The 17551-nt window shown below is 42.2% G+C and overlaps 1 protein-coding gene across 1 annotated transcript in view; it reads right to left on the bottom strand.

Annotated features, from left to right (window-relative positions):
• LOC139532090 (cholecystokinin receptor-like) overlaps positions 1-11216 on the bottom strand; it is a 37644-nt gene extending 26428 nt beyond the window's left edge. The window contains exons 1-2 of the mRNA XM_071329224.1: positions 10754-11216; positions 2189-2437 (exon numbers count right to left, since the gene is read on the bottom strand). Coding sequence (XP_071185325.1) covers positions 2189-2437; positions 10754-10925 — 421 coding nt within the window. The 5' untranslated portion in view covers positions 10926-11216. The remainder of the gene's footprint in view (positions 1-2188; positions 2438-10753) is intronic.
• Positions 11217-17551: the final 6335 nt, after the last annotated feature.

Raw genomic sequence — 17551 nt, forward strand, 5'->3', positions numbered from 1 at the left:
TTTAGATGAGTTAGACGGGGGATCTTTCTTTCTCTCTATCCATTTCCTTCATTTTATTATGATAAGATAATATGGTGGTGCTGAGAAGGGAGCAGGTGTTGCTGGTTCCTGCTCGACTTAGTTTTTTTTAATAGCTATTAATGATTACTTTGTTAGCTCAGAATGTTTGTTCAATAATTTCCTACCACTGGCAAAGATTTCTGGATCATGAATTGGAAGATACACACATATCTCTCAGCCTCCCGAATCTGCAATACTACATTCACTCTTTTGTTCCCAACACAGTGGGCTTACCTGTTGCTGCTGACCCTAGATGACCAAAGGCAACACCAGTGATGAAGGAGAGGAAGAAAAGGATGACTCCAAGCTTGGCTGAAAAGACGGGCTACACGGCCTCGTCTTCCTAGTATTTGGATGGCTAATATTTTGAAGTGGACCAACAACACCACCACTCTTGTCAAGAGGGCACAACAGCGTCTCTACTTTCTAAGGCGGCTGAAGAAATTTGGCCTGGCACACTGGGCCCTCTCCAAAAACTATCGCTGTACCCTTGAGAGCGTACTGACCGGTTGCATCACAGCCTGGTACGGGAATTACTCCATCCACTACCACAATGTCCTCCAGCATCATCCTTGCATCTGGGAGACTAAGCCTGGTGGGGATTAAAACAATGCACCCCGTGCAGATAACGACAGGATGAACCCAGAGTGGCTTATGATGCCCCAATCTGCATGGGAGGGGTGAAACCAGCCATGACTAAGCATTCTTAGTGTAGCATTCTTAGTGTCAGCTATATAAAGACCTCTGCATTTCTGTAAAGGTTAGGCTGCTCGGCCCAACAGTCAACAGTGTCGGGATGATTGTTTGAAGAAATGACAGTCTCTCTCAGAATGAATTTCTACGACAACACACATTCATGCTACACAAACATCGCAACTGCTGCTACCAGACTCTTATTATGATTGCTAAATTCTTCACAATTAAACACTTGCCCCCTAATCCCCCCTTCCCCAAAACACATGTTGGACTGTAAAATGTGCCGTCCTGTACTATAAATTTAACAAATATATTTTACGGAGCCATTTACTTTATGTTTGTATTATTATATTTTTGTATTTCTTATTGTTGTTGCATTGTCGGGAAGGAACCTGCAAATAAGCATTTTCTTGGACAGTGTATACCATGTTTATCCCTTACATGACAAATAAAATGTGAAATTTGAAATGTCCTCTCCTCTCTCTCTCTCTCTCTCTCTCTCTCTCTCTCTCTCTCTCTCTCTCTCTCTCTCTCTCTCTCTCTCTCTCTCTCTCTCTCTCTCTCTCTCTCTCTCTCTCTCTCTCTCTCTCTCTCTCTCTCTCTCTCTCTCTCTCCTCTCTCTCTCTCGTTCTCTGTCTGCCCCTCTCCCCCCTCTCTCTCACTCCCTCTCACCCTCGCCTCTCTTCTCTCTCTCTCTCTCTCTCTCTCTCTCTCTCTCTCTCTCTCTCTCTCTCTCTCTCTCTCTCTCTCTCTCTCTCTCTCTCTCTCTCTCTCTCTCTCTCTCTCTCTCTCTTTACTCCCTCTCACCCTCGCCTCTCTTTTTTCTCTCTCTCTCTCTCTCTCTTTCGTTCTCTGTCTGCCCCTCTCCCCCCTCTCTCTCACTCCCTCTCACCCTCGCCTCTCTTTTTTCTCTCTCTGACTCAGGGAGCTATTGTGGTCCATTGGGCTCAGCCTGATGAAGGGCCAGCTCATCAGTAAGTCACACTCCTGCGGACATATGACACTCCAACTGGCTCTGGCATGATGGGTTGTGTCCACCCTGACCTCAGCATAAAAGAGCTACAGTTAATTCCCCTGTGGGTATTGTTACGACTCCAAAACAGGATGTCACTAGGAAGAGACCCTCTCAAACCACTGTTTAAAGATTATTGACTCCAGAACCTAATTATGCTCTGATATCTTGTAAGAATACTGAAAATATGTAATGTATTGCTTTCAGATCTATGTGACAGTTCCAGGCCAGTAATATCCAGCCTGTCTACAAAGCTGTCATGCACCAAATCTCATAATGCCTGGATAAGTGTTGCCCATGTCAGTAACTACACCAATATAATATTGCAATCTGATGCTCGACTGCAATGTAGATTACATGCAATTTAATAATTGGTGAATTTGTGCAGTGCGACTGCTTTGCAGACGGTCACAATCTTACCCATGAAGTAGGTGACCGTTTTACACATGGCGGCTCCGAAGATAAAGTCCTCCAGCATGTTGGGGATGAGTGTGAAGGGCATGCAGAAAACTGCCATCATCAGGTCACTGACCGCCAGCGAAAGCAGGAAGGAGTTGGTGACCGTGCGCATGCGCTTGTTGACCGTCAGGACCACAATGATCAGAAGGTTGCCAAAGACGCTGAGCAGGAAGATGAGAGAATAAAGCAGGATCCGCACTGAGTCCATCTCTGAGAGAGAGAGAGAGAGAGAGAGAGAGACAGATGACAATGATCACATATTAAAACATATCAGTATTATATCATTTTATACGGAGCCATAATCACAACACACCATAGGTGGTCTGCAACACAATCTGCTGGTCTGCAACTGAGCATCTATGACTGCAAGGACAGAGAGCTCCAAGGATGCCAGTGAAGTCGATGCTAGTCATTACACTGTCACGGACCCTGTGCTTGAAGCTGACAGCATGTGACGGGACAAGGTCACCATTGACTATCTGCTGAGCTGAGTGATTACAAGAGTAATGTCACCCCCAAAGTCAAGGGTTAATGTCTGCAGGATGCATACTCATACTTCAAATACTTATTGTTTGACAATGACTTATAGTTTACAAAGCATATGACTGAGCTTGTTGAGAAACTAAGACTTAAAGTAGCCGTTTTTTACAGAAACATATCTTGTTTCTCTCTAGTCAGCAGGAAGCAGATTGTGCAATCAACCTTTACAGTGCATTCGGAAAGTATTCAGCCCCTTTCACTTTTTCCACATTTTGTTACGTTACAGCCTTAATCTAAAATTGATTAAATTAAATGTTTTTTTCATCAATCTACACACAATAACCCATAATGACAAACCGAAAACAGTTTTTTATTTATTTTTTGCTAATTTATTGTTTAAAAAAAAGTAATGACTTATTTACATAAGTATTCAGTCCCTTTGCTATGAGACTCGAAATTCAGCTCAGGTGCATCTTGTTTCCAGTGATCATCCTTGTGATGTTTCTATAACTTTATTGGATTCCACCTGTGGTAAATTCAATTGATTGGACATGATTTGAAAAAGCACACCCCTGTCTATATATGGTTCCACAGTTGACAGTGAATGTCAGAGCAATAATCAAGCCAAGAGGTCGAAGGAATTGTTCCTAGAGCTCTGATACAGGATTGTGTCGAGGCACAGTTCTGGGGAAGGGTACCAAAACATTTCTGCAGCATTTAAGGTCCCCAAGAACACAGTGGCCTCCATCACTCTTAAATGGAAGAAGTTTGGAAACACCAAGACTCTTCCTAGAGCTGGCCGCCCGGGCCAAACTGAGCAATCGGGAGAGAAGGGCCTTTTTTAATTACTTTTTTAATTATTTATTTTTTAAGGGGTGGAGAAGGGCCAAGAAACCGATGGTCACTCTCACAGAGCTCCAGAGTTCCTCTATGGCGATGGGAGAACCTTCCAGAGGACAACCATCTCTGCAGCACTCCACCAATCAGGCCTTTATGTGTGGTGCAGCAGGCACTGCATCTCAGTGCAAGAGGCATCACTACAGTCCCTGGTTCGAATCCAGGCTGCATCACATCCGGCCGTGATTGGGAGTCCCATAGGGCGGCGCAGAATTGGCCCAGCGTCGTCCGGGTTTGGCCGGGGTAGGTTGTCATTGTAAATAGATTTTGTTCTTAACTGACTTGCCTAGTTATATAAATGTTAAATTAAAAAAAGAGATCCTTGATGAACCTGTATCCAGAGTGCTCAGGACCTCAGAGTGGGACGAAGGTTCACCTTCCAACAGGACAACGTCCCTAAGCACACAGCCAAGACAACACAGGAGTGGCTTCGGGACAAGTCTATGAATGTCCTTGAATGGCCCATTCAGAGCCCGGTCTTGAACCCGATCTAACATCTCTGGACAGACCTGAAAATAGCTGTGCAGCGACGATCCCCATCCAACCTGACAGAGCCTGAGGCTGTAATTGCTGCCAAAGGTGCTTCAACAAAATACTGAGTAAAGGGTCTGAATACTTATTTAAATGTGATTTTTCTCTTTTTTATTATGCGATATTGTATGTAGATTGTTGAGAAGCGGTGGGGGAAAAAACTATTTAATCCATTTTAAAATAAGGCTGTAACGTAACAAAATGTGGATAATTTGAAGGGTTGTGAATACTTTCCGCATGCACTGTATATCTGTTCTTGATTATTGTAATACCATTTATTAAAGTGCATCTGCCTCTACTCCTAAACCTTTGGATGCTGTTTTTCAGGGCACAATTCATTTTATCAAAGGAGACAGTTTGTTACTCATCACTTTATTCTTTACAAAAAGTTTGGCTGGACCACTTTAAAATCATAGATCACATTATTATGCACTGTTTGTTTACAAATCCACAAACTTCCGACTTACCTAACATTACTGTTAAGATTTAAAATTACCCTTTCACAGGGTTGGTTAACTCTGGAGACTCCATTGGTGTCTAGAGAGCTAGGTAAATCAGACTTTAATTTCCTTGCACCTTAGGTGTGGGATGAATAAAGGTTAAATAACCTATCAGACTGGTCTGCGGTAAGGTCTGTGGCTGTGATGGGGGGAGCCACAGGGTTAATAGAACCGGTGTGTGTGGAAATTAAGGGTTACACCGTTACAGAATGGCTGCGTTAGTGCTGCCACAGTTAATCAGTCTCTACCTGCTCTTATGCTCCCGAGCTGCTCCCCATTGCTCTGGTGCCACGCCGGCAAGGCTTTCAGCATGGGCACTGCACTCTCTCACTAATCAATAGACTTCTGTGCTTAAATCAAAGCTCCTCGACCATAATGCTCACAACAAATCGAAATGCCCCACTTCTGCTTGGAAATACCAATACTGCCCCGCTTTGCAATTCTGTTCATAAGAAATTCTTGGGGAAAAGTAGCAGGTAGCCTACACTAGTAGTGATTACAGGTTTTCTGTCCATATGTCTTCAATTGTCATCAAGGCAAAGGGTGGCTACTTTGAAGAATCTAAAATTGGTGGCTACTTTGAAGAATCTAAAATTAAAATATATTTTAGGTAAGTAGGTAAGAGCGTGGAGCTAGCGTGGAGCTAGCAATGACATAAACACGGGTTCGATTCCTGATGGGGCCACATGTACTGAAATGCATTGTTGTACACTGCTGTAAGTTCCTTTGAATAATAGCATCTACTAAATGGTAGATATTATTATATGATGTACACTAGGCTGTACTGTATATCCAAACAATAGAAACAAAATCTTATCGATTACAGTGCATTCAGAAAGTATTCAGAGCCTGGACTTGAAACCGATCTAACTTCTCTGGACAGACCTGAGCTGTGCAGCGACGCTCCCCATTCAACCAACAGAGCTTGAGAGGAACTACAGAGAAGAATGGGAGAAACTCCACAAATACAGGTTGTAGCGTCATACCCAAGAAGACTTGAGGCTGCCAAAGCTGCTTTATTTGAATACTTATGTAAATCTGGTATTTCTTTTTTTTTAACATTTTCAAACATTTCTAAAAACCTGTATTTGCTTTGTCATTATGGGGTATTGTGTGTATTTTTTTTAATCAATTTTAGAATGAGGCTGAAACGTAATAAAATGTGGAATAAGTCAAGTGGTCTGAATACTTTCAGAATGCATTGTATATTTTTAACGTAAACAGATAATGGTTATTTACTGTTCTGTACATAACAAATCCTGACTTCCAGTGCAGTAAAAATATGATTTTTCTGTGTTTTATTTATATTTCCTCACTATGAGGTTGGAATAATACTGTGAAATTGAGAAAATTATGATAATGCACTTATAGTGTAAAAGCTTTTTGAAAAGACAGCTTGTTTTCCTGGTTGGCACTGCGTTCATCCACCTCTGGCCTGCTCGCCTCCCTACCTCTGAGGAAGTACAGTTCCCGCTCAGCCCAGTCAAAACTGTTCGCTGCTCTGGCACCCCAATGGTGGAACAAACTCCCTCACGACGCCAGGTCAGCGGAGTCAATCACCACCTTCCGGAGACACCTGAAACCCCACCTCTTTAAGGAATACCTAGGATAGGATAAAGTAATCCTTCTAACCCCCCCCCCCTTAAAAGAGTTAGATGCACTATTGTAAAGTGGTTGTTCCACTGGATATCATAAGGTGAATGCACCAATTTGTAAGTCGCTCTGGATAAGAGCGTCTGCTAAATGACTTAAATGTAAATGTAATGTAAATGTTGGGTTTTTTGGACTGCCTGGTGACATCACCAAGTGGTATAAGTTAATTTACCAATAACAAAGAGAGCTTACCCTCCTCTTTGCCAATAAAAGCTAGTTTTCATGTTATACTTCCCTCCTATTAGGCTCTTCCAATTAGGCCCTTCTCTCAGACCACTCCCAGACAGTCCTAGCAACATTTTTGCTTGAGAAATTGCATTTTTGCTGAGAAACTATTCTTTTTGGGGCCATTTTAATTTAACACAATCACAGTAAGGTAAATACAGTTGAAGTTGGAAATGTACATACACACAGGTTTGAATCATTAAAACTAAATCATTCTCTCTACTATTATTCTGACATTTCAATTTTTTTATATAAAGTGGTGATCCTAGCTGACCAAAGACAGGGAATTTTTACTAGGATTAAATGTTAGGAATTGTGAAAAACTGATCAGTGACTTGGCAGTGTGGTGCCAGGACAACCACCTCTCCTTCAACGTCAGCAAGACAAAGGAGCTGATCGTGGACTACAGGAAACGGAGCACCCTGCACAACCCCATCCACATCGATAGGGCTGTAGTGGAGCAAGTCTAGGGCTTCAAGTTCCTCTGTGTCCACACCATTAAGGTATTATCATGGTTCACACACACCAACACAGTCGTGAAGAAGTGCCTCTTCCCCCTAAGACGGCTGAAAAGATGATTCATGGGCCCTCAGATCCTCAAAAAGTTAGGAAATGGAAGACATACAAGACCACTGCCAGAAAATCTTGCTTGTTTGTAGGTGACCAAATAATTATTTTCCACCATAATTTGCAAATAAATTCATAAAAAATCCTACAATGTGATTTTCTGGATTTCTTTTTCTCATTTTGTCTGTCATAGTTGAGGTGTACCTATGATGAAAATTACAGGCCTCTCTCATCTTTTTAAGTGGGAGACCTTGCACAATTGGTGGCTGACTAAATACTTTTTTGCCCCACTGTATATGTGTCACGCCCTGATCTATTTCACCTGACCTTGTGATTTGTCTCCACCCCCTCCAGGTGTCGCTTATTTTCCCCAGTGTATATATATCTGTGTTTCATGTCTCTCTGTGCCAGTCCGTCTTGTATGTTTCCAAGTCAACCAGTGTTTTCTTGTTCTCCTGCTTTTTGCATTCTCCTTTTTCTAGTTCTCCCGGTTTTGACCCTTGCTGTTTCTGGACTTTGTACCTGCCTGCATTGACCACGAGCCTGTCTACCACTCTGTACCTCCTGGACTCTGATCTGGTTTTGACCTTTTTGCCTGTCCCTTTGGATTAATAAATATTGTAAGACTCCAACCATCTGTGTCCTGTGTCTGCATTTGGGCCTCGCCTTGTTCCTTGATAGTAAGAACATACAGTATCTACCTCAATTACCTAGTACCCTTGCACATTGACTCGGTACTGGTACCTTGTGCATATAGCCAAGTTATTGTTACTCAGTTTGCATTTATTCCTTTTGTTATTATTTTTCTATTATTTCTCTTTTTTTCCTCTCTGCATGGTAGGGAAGGGACTATAAGTAAACATTTAACTGTTAGTCTACACCTCTTGTTTACGAAGCATGTGAAAAATTAAATATATTTTTTATTTGAGATCGGATTTAATTATTGGGGGCTGGTGTATGAAGGAGATGTGGGCTGAGAGGAGGATTTCGTCAGTTATCAGATAAGTGGTTCTGTCCACCAAATTCCCAATCACATTAAATCTATCAGGCGAAAACCATGATCATCTATGCTCACTGGATACCTGAAACTCACTTGGTCCCAGAATTTCTAAGCCACCTCCAGTAGATAGCAAGGGGCGTCTGTATAACTTGCTTGATACATAAACCCCTGATACAAGGTCTTCTAGGCGTTATTATGGTGCAGTACAACGCTTCTCTCTCTCCTCTCTCTCCCTCTCTCTCGCCACCCCCATATCTGGTGCCCGAGGGGAACTTGAATAAATGTTGACAGTATCATATCAGCTTCATGACACATTTTTTTCTAAACCATGCAGAAGGACAGTGTCAGCTCCCAAAATGACTCCCTTTCAGTTAAATCAATGGAAGTCCATGTCGTCTCCTTATCTGTGCATTGGATCAGTGGCCGGAGTCATATGAAGTGTCTCAGAGGCTCAGCCCTCCCTTATCCATGTTAAGCTCATTCATTGTGATTGAAAATTCTAAACTGAGCCTAACTGACCCAGGTGCCTGATTAGAGCAAAGACATGCATCTGATCCATTGTTCCCTATAGCAATCGAGTGGCTTCTTTCTATCACCAAAATGCTGTAAGATGAACATAACGCTTCTGACAACCTTTATGATATCAAAGATGGGGATGATGATCTAAAATGACAACTGTAATGACAGTGACACTGACAGCTAAAATCGATGATTGTGATGGAAGCAAGGTTATTATAGTTTTGTGCATATATATATTTTTTTTATTTAATTTAAATTAGTTCAACAGTTTTTCTTTTAAATTTAGTTTAGTTTCAGTTAGTTTTCAGATGCATTTGACTAGTTTTTAAAACTACGTATATTTCATTTTTATATTATTTGGTTCTCTCAGCTGTTCTGGTCACATTGCTACTACGTTGTAGCAGCGTTTGAGTCATACCCATGCACATGTGCAGATACCCTGTGTGACTGTGTGAAAGCAAAGTCTTGCATTGTGCTCATCTCAATGGTCGCGTTCGAGCGGATCACTTTTGTCAAGTTGGGGACCATCACTGGTCACCGCTTTTCATAGTGTGTTGAATTCTGGGGATGAAAATTGTCAGACTTGATTAGTAATAAAAATGGATTGGATTTACAGTATATAGTGCTTTTCTACCAACTGAGGTACATGGTAAGGGGGAAACTCACCTCATCCACCACCAATGTGCAGCACCCACCTCGGTGATGTACGGCATTCATTTTTGTGCCAGAACGCTCACCACACATCAGCTATCAGGTGGAGACGTGAGGAGTGACATATGCCATGTAGGAATGAGGGGGGTGATTAGATGGCCATGATGGAATGGGACAGGGTTGGGCATTTAGCCATGACACGGGTTAACACCTGTACTCTTCCCGATAAGTGCCATGGGATTTTTAATGACCACAGAGAGTCAGGACACCCGTTTAACATCCCATCCGAAAGATGGCACCTACGCAGGGCAATGTCCCCTTGTACCTACATGTCAACTGCATGAACTTTACAAGAATCCTGTAATCAAAGTTCATTACGTTTTGACTGCAGTGGACTGCAGTGGACCAACTTCATCCTGCAGCCTTTGCCTGCATTGTGGGAGTATCTATTGTCAACAAATCATTAAGGTGTTTTTGTTAGACTAACGCGAACGTGACCAAAGACATAACTGAAAGAGGAACCAATTTGCCAAGATGTACAGTATGTGTTATTTTATGGTTTTGATGTATTCATTATTATTATACAATGCAGAAAATAGTAAACATTTTGGAAAACCCTTGAATGAGTAGGCGTGTCCAAGCTTTCGACTGGTACTGTATATAAACAGTTTTTGTGCCTTAATAAAGACCCATTGCCTTATGTCGACACTGAATTAGTGGTTAGGGTGGCTTAGGGTTAAATGACCCCCGGGATTAAACACCCCCCCCCCCCTCCCCCCCACCTGTAATTCTAACTGAAACCACTTTTTGTCAACAATTTTATTTTCAACACTTTCCCTGGATGCCACTAGTCTTGTGCAACTAAACATTTCATCTGTTTTATCCAATGTTACCCCACTTGCGCAAGTGAATAACTAGCTTTGTGTGGTGAGACTGGTAAAACACTTCAGGAGGGTGTCACCTGTGCTACCATGGCAGAGCTCCTGAGTTCTTGCAAGGTATGCCCCAAATCAGGAGGAAGTGGTAATTTCTAAGCAAGCAACATGACGTCGTTTACATATGCAATGTCATTTTGTTTTCCAAAATTGGATTTATTGGATTTATTTAATTTAATAATTTAATTAATAAGATGCCTAGACTTTAGCTTTTAAGAGTCAATTAAGTCACTAATCTTCAGGGGGCATTTTGCAATATATCTAAATCTTACCAAATGTAACTTTTATTGTGTCAGAAAATATACATTTCCCTTAAGGTGGATATACATTTCCTCCAAGTTACCCTATTGTTCAATGTGGTGTGAACAACCTGCATTTCTCACTTAATTAAATCCTATACTACAGTGACAAACAATGCCAATTAGAGCACTCTTTTGTTCGCAACCCATCATATCATTTAATGTAGGAATTAATCTCATGTAATTAATTTAATGATAGGAAAAGGTATCAAGAACCTCAAAAGAACTGAGATTGTTATAGAGAATCTTTATGAATCTTCCAGTATTACCTTTTTGCCGCATGGATGGGGGTTTTGTGATGACAGACGCATTGCTACAGGTGGGATTGGTAACTTCCTTGCTAATATTTCCAGATGCATTCACAGATGAGTTGCTCTGCAGGCGTGGCAGACAGTCCAGGAATGTTGACAAAGAAGTGTCATTAGAAGTTTGTAAAGCCATGTTTTTTCTCTGTTCTTCAAACTATTAAAATCAATCAAATCAACAACTTTTCATCCTTATCAGTTGTATCTCCATTAAATAATTTTACAGTTGTGGAGAGCATCACAAAAATGCCCATGGTAGCAAGTCTGGTCCAGAGGATTATTTCCAATTTTACACTCCTGTCGTTTTGACATCGAAATGTTCTGTAGGCGAGCTGTCGTATATGTCAATAAACTGACAGTCCGCAGAAAGGTGCAGATTCGTGTGTAGAGTCAACGAGAGCACACTGGCATCATTGTTGCGTGGAGACTGGAGAGACTGGAGAGATTTTCTGGCATGTAGAGAGAATCCATCACTATATAAACACACGTTGGGGAGGGGTGTTTGGGATGAGGGGCCATGCAGTTACTAACTGCAGCACAGTAGCAAATACTGTAGCTTGACACTGCCTCCCAGTGGAAGATATAACACCTTAGCCTAGTGGTTACCAACCTTTTCTGAGTCAACATCACTTTCTGAGTCCGAAAGCAAGCCGAGATCTTCCATTCAGATTATTTTTTTAATTCTTAAAAAAGCTATTAAAAACAGTTATGTAGCAATGAGGTTTGTGCAGTAGGCTATAGGCGCAATATATTTTCATGGCATATAGCCCATGCTTAAATTGCCCTGCCAAATAATAGGTATATGATCACACTGATAATAGATAATTTGTTGTATTTCTTGAGAGGCACAGCTGAGTGAGCATAATAATTAGCTTTTTAAATGTTACTGGACTGATGGTCTGCATCTGATTGTCAGTCTGAGGGGAGGGAGCAGTGGTGAGGCTGCCTCTCATCCAACTCACCGTCCCTCTGCTCTCCCTACCTCTGTTGAGAAAAGGGGACACAGTCTTCCAGCTGATCTCAAGTTGCACTACATTAATTCTGCATCATGCACCAAATCATAATGTTCTTCCTATAAACAGAGATAGGGAAATATTCCTTGATATTAAAAAAGACACAAGCCGCTAATAATAACAATGCAAGCTTATCTAAGCCCTTTTCTATACTCATTCACTGCAGCTGCAGTGCTGGTTGTAACGTGAGTGGAAGTAGGTAGAACGTGCATTTTATGGCTTATAAAAGTGTTGAACAAATTGTTGACAGTGCTGAATAACAACTTAAACATTAACCTACTTACATAAACAGCAGCTTTTTGCTGTCTCTCTCTAGTCATGGTTTTAAAAGTTTAGAAATCTTACAGTATCGAGGCTTCTTTCTAAGCTGCCGTACGGTAGCAGAGAGAATAGTCTATGACTAGGGTGGCTGGAGTCTTTTACAATTGTGACTCACCACCTGGATTCGGCCTTATGTAGCAAAATGTGAAATTGTGTTTTTTACATTGGATAAAAGTAGAGACTCAGAGCTACAAAATGGTATATCATACACTGCATTTGAGGAAAAATGGAAAGTAATTTTGCTTTGAAACTTGATCAACCTGTAAACTCACTTTTGAGAAAATCGCATTTGAATGTTTTGGTTTCTAGTGAAGAGCTCTTCTTTGTCTACACCCATTCAGCATCGTTCACACCCTCTGAAGCTTTAGCCCCACCCATCTCGTTTCGCTCTCGGAGCGCACACTTGACGCTCTGACCGATGATTTGTTTACCTTTGGATAACATGAAAACAGCGTAACCAGCTCTGCTGGCAACAATTTCATTACGCCTTTTTGCAGACGTTTACTGACACCGACCATGTTCAACGGGTGTTGTACACACGTCACGTAACGTTAGCTAACGAGCCAGCCAAACAACAATGAACAAAGTGCCAACAATGCCTAACATTAGGCTCTAATTAGAAAATCAAACAGCTCTGGGAAACGAATAGTAACGTCCGCTAGGTAGCCAGGCAGCTAATTGTAGCTAGCTAGCTAATAGTACACTTTAGCTTAAGACATATAGGTAGATAGCTAAACATTGAACTTAGCTAGGTAAAGAACGTTGAAGATCACACACATCACGTAACGTTAGATAAATCCTGTTTGGGCTAGGGGGCAGCATTTTCACGTTTGGATGAAAAGCGTGCCCAGAGTAAACTGCCTGCTACTCAGTCCCAGTTGCTAATATATGCATATTATTAGTAGATTTGGATAGAAAACACTCTGGCAGGCGAAAACCTGAGAAAAATCCAACCAGGAAGTGGGAAATCTGAGGTTTGTAGATTTTCAACTCTTGGCCTATCGAATACACAGTGTCTATGGGGTCATATGGGGTCATGTCTATGGGGTCATGAGAGGAATGAGAGGGGATTGAGTAAGGTCTCTCCCAGAGTACCATGAGCTGACCATGCGCGTTCACGTGAGAGTTAGCTTGAGTTCCATTGCATTTCTGAAGACAAAGGAATTCTCCGGTTGGAACATTATTGAAGATTTATGTTAAAAACATCCTAAAGATTGATTCTATACTTCGTTTGACATGTTTCTACGGACTGTGACGGAACTTTTTGACTTTTCGTCTGCTCCTAGTGATCACGCGTCATGAATTTGGAATACTGAGCTAAACGCGTGAACATAAAGGAGGTATTTGGACATAAAGATGAACTTTACCGAACAAATCAAACATTTATTGTAGAACTGGGATTCCTGGGAGTGCTTTCTGATAAAGATCATCAAAGGTAAGTGAATATTTTTTATGCTATTTATGACTTCTGTTGACTACACAACATGGCGGATATCTGTTTGGCTTGATTTGTTGTCTGAGCGCCGTACTCAGATTATTGCATGGTTTGCTTTTTCGGTAAAGTTTTTTTGAAATCTGACACAGTGGTTGCATTAAGGAGAAGTATATCTTTAATTCTGTGAATAACACTTGTATCTTTCATCATTGATGTGGCTCTGTGCATATTCACGTGATGTTTTGGAGGCAAAGCCTACATGTATTGTGTAACATGTTGTCCCGGGAGTGTCATCTGATGAAGAATATCAAAGGTTAGTGATTAATTTTATCTCTATTTCTGCTTTTTGTGACTCCTCTCTTTGATTGGAAAATCGCTGTATGCTTTCTGTGACTAGTCGCTGACCTAACATAATGATATGTCCTGCTTTCGCCGAAAAGCCTTTTTGAAACCGGACACTGTGGTTGGATTAACGAGAATTTTATCTTTAAAATGGTGTCTAATACTTGTATGTTTGAGAAATTTTTATTATGAGATTTCTGTTAATTGAATTTGGCGCCCTGCAATTTCATTGGCTGTTGGCGAGGGGTTCCACTAGTGGAACCCCGTTCCCAGACAGGATAACGAGCCAGCCAGCTAACGTTTGCTAGTTAAACAACAATTATCAAAGTGCCAACAATGCCTAACATTAGGCTCTAACTAGAAAAGCAAACGGCTCTGGTAAAACAAATAATAACATCAGCTAGGGAGCCAGCCAGCTAATGTTAGCTAGCTAGCTAACAGTACACTTTAGCTTGAAATGAAACCACTTTCTGTCAAAATTAGAAATATGTAATATCTGAAAATGTAGCTAGCTAACACTAGACTATATTACCCGTCTACATCATCATCATCATCATCATCATCATCATCATCATCATCATCATCTCCCTGTCATGAATGCCATACCATGGTTGCCCTTAGTTTGAAAATGTAATCCGGAGACAGGTGTTTTCTCCATCTCTTTAGCTATTATACTCTAATTCCACTGATTTCAAAACTTAATCCTCCAGAAAGTGTAGAGCAACATTTATGCAGCTCCAGTACACAATACATTTTTTTAAAAGCAGTGTTAGACAGGATTATTATTATTATTTCTTATTCTTATCCGCATTTTTTAAAATTGCATTGTTGGTTAATAGCTCGTAAGTAAGCATTTCACTCTAAGGTCTACACCTGTTGTATTCGGCGCATGTGACTAATACAATTTTATTTTATTTTATTACCAACACAGACTGACGAGCTCATATCGACAGCAGCCTTCAAAAAACGCAATTTGATAAAAAAATAAAGGCTCTTCAAAAGGCTCTCCTGTGATGTCATGACTTGCGACATACGCCTAGTTTCCTGAATTGGGTCACAATTTTTAGGGCCTTCCTGACACCGCCTGGAATAGAGGTCCTGGATGGTAGGAAGCTTAGCCCCAGTGATGTACTGGGCAGTGTGCACTACCCTCTGTAGTGCCTTGCGGTCAGAGGCTGAGCAGTTGCCATACCAGGCAGTGATGCAAACTGTCATGATGCTCTCGATGGTGCAGCTGTAGAATCTTTTGAGGATCTGAGGACCCATGCCAAATCTTTTCAGTCTCCTGAGGTGGAATAGGTTTTGTTGTGCCCTCTTCATGACTGTCTTGGTGTTCTTGGACCATGTTAGTTTGTTGTTGATGTGGACGCCAAGGAACTTGAAGCTCTTAACCTGCGACTAGCTCTTCAGCTCCGTCGATGAGAATGGGGGCGTGCTCGGTCCTCCTTTTCCTGTAGTCCACAATCATCTCCTTTGTTTTGATCACGTTGAGGGAGAGGTTGTTGTCCTGGCACCACACCGCCAGGTCTATGACCTCCTCCCTATAGGCTGTCTCGTCATTGTCGGTGATCAGGCCTACCACTGTTGTGTCATCAGCAAACTTAATGATGGTGTTGGAGTCGTGCCTGGCCGTGCAGTCATGGCTGAACAGGGAGTACAGGAGGGGACTGAGAACGCACCCATGAGGGGCCCCAGCATGGCGGATGTGTTGTTACCTACCCTTACGACCTGGGGGCGGCCAATCAGGAAGTCCTGGATCCAGTTGCACAGGGAAGTTCCATAGTCCTTAGCTTGGTGATGAGCTTTGAGGAAACTATGGTGTTGAACGCTGAGCTGTAGTCAATGAATAGCATTCTCACATAGGTGTTCCTTTTGTCCATTTTTGAAAGGGCAGTGTGGAGTTCAATAGAGATTGCATAATCTGTGGATTTGTTGGGGCGGTATGCAAATTGAAGTGGGTCTAGGGCAGGCCTAGGCAACTCCTGTCCTCGGGGGCCTGATTGGTGTCACACTTTTGGCCCAGCCCTAGCTAACACACCTGACCCCAATAATCGACTAATCATGATCTTCAGTTAAAAATGCAATTAGTTTAAATCAGCTGTGTTTGCTAGTGATGGGGGGAAAAGTGTGACACATATCAGGCCCCCGAGGACTAGAATTGCCCAGGCCTGGTCTAGGGTTTCTGGGATAATGGTGTTGATGTGAGCCATGACCAGCCTTTCAAAGCACTTCATGGCTACAGACGTGAGTGCTATGGGTCGGTAGTCATTTAGGCAGGTTACCTTAGTGTTCCTGGACACAGGGACTATGTTGGTCTGCTATAAACATGTTGGTATTACAGACTCAGCCAGGGAGAGGTTGAAAATGTCAGTAAAGACACTTGCCAGTTGGTCAGCGCGTGTTCGGAGTACACGTCCTGTTAATCCGTCTGGCCCTGCGGCCTTGTGAATGTTAACCTGTTTAAAGATCTTACTCACATCGGCTACGGAGCGCGTGATCACACAGTCGTCCAAAACAGCTGACGCTCTCATGCATGTTTCAGTGCTATTTGCCTCGAAGCGAGCATAGAAGTCATTTAACTTGTCTGGTAGGCTTGTGTCACTGGGCAGCTCTCGTCTGTGCTTCCCTTTGTGGTCTGTAATAGTGTGCAAGCCCTGCCACATCCGACGAGCGTTGGAGCCGGTGTAGTACAATTCGATCTTAGTCCTCCTGTATTGATGTTGGTGGTTCGTCGGAGGTCATCGGGGGATTTCTTATTAGCTTCTGGGTTAGATTCCCTATACTTGAAAGCAGCAGCTCTACCCTTTAGCTCAGTGCGGATCTTGCCTGTAATCCATGGCTTCTGGTGAGGGTATATACGTACAGTCACTGTGGGGATGACGTCATCGATGCACTTATTGATGAAGCCAGTGACTGATGTGATGTACTCCTCAATGCCATCGGAAGAATCCCAGAACATATTCCAGTCTGTGCTAGCAAAACAGTCCTGTAGCTTAGCATCTGCTTCATCTGACCACTTTTTTTATTGACCGATTCACTGGTGCTTCCTGTTTTAATTTTTGCTTGTAAGGATAGAAGTGTGGTCAGATTTGCCAAATGGAGGGCGAGGGAGAGCTTTGTACACATCTCTGTTGGAGTAAAGGTGGTCTAGTTTTTTCCCCTCTGGATGCACATTTAACATGCTGGTAGAAATTAGGTAAAACTGATTTAAGTTTTCCTGCATTAAAGTCCCCGGCCACTAGGAGCGCCGCCTCTGGATGAACGTTTTCCTGTTTGTTTATGGCCGTATACAGCTCATTGAGTGTGGTCTTAGTGCCAGCATCGGTTTGTGGTGGTAACTAGATAGCTACGAAGAATATAGTGAAAACTCTCTAGGTAGATAGTGTGGTCTAAAGCTAATCATGAGATACTCTACCTCAGGCAAGCAAAACCTTGAGACTTCCTTAGATATCGTGCACCAGCTGTTGTTTACAAATATACATAAACCGCCACCCCTTGTCTTACCAGAGGCTGCTGTTCTATCATGCCAATACAGTGTATGACCCACCAGCTGTATGTTATTCATGTCGTCGTTCAGCCACGACTCGGTGAAACTTAGGATATTACAGTTTTTAATGTCCCGTGGTAGGATATACATACTTGTAGTTCACC

Source organism: Salvelinus alpinus, chromosome 10 (genome assembly GCF_045679555.1).
Source record: "Salvelinus alpinus chromosome 10, SLU_Salpinus.1, whole genome shotgun sequence".
Taxonomy (NCBI): Eukaryota; Metazoa; Chordata; class Actinopteri; order Salmoniformes; family Salmonidae; genus Salvelinus; species Salvelinus alpinus.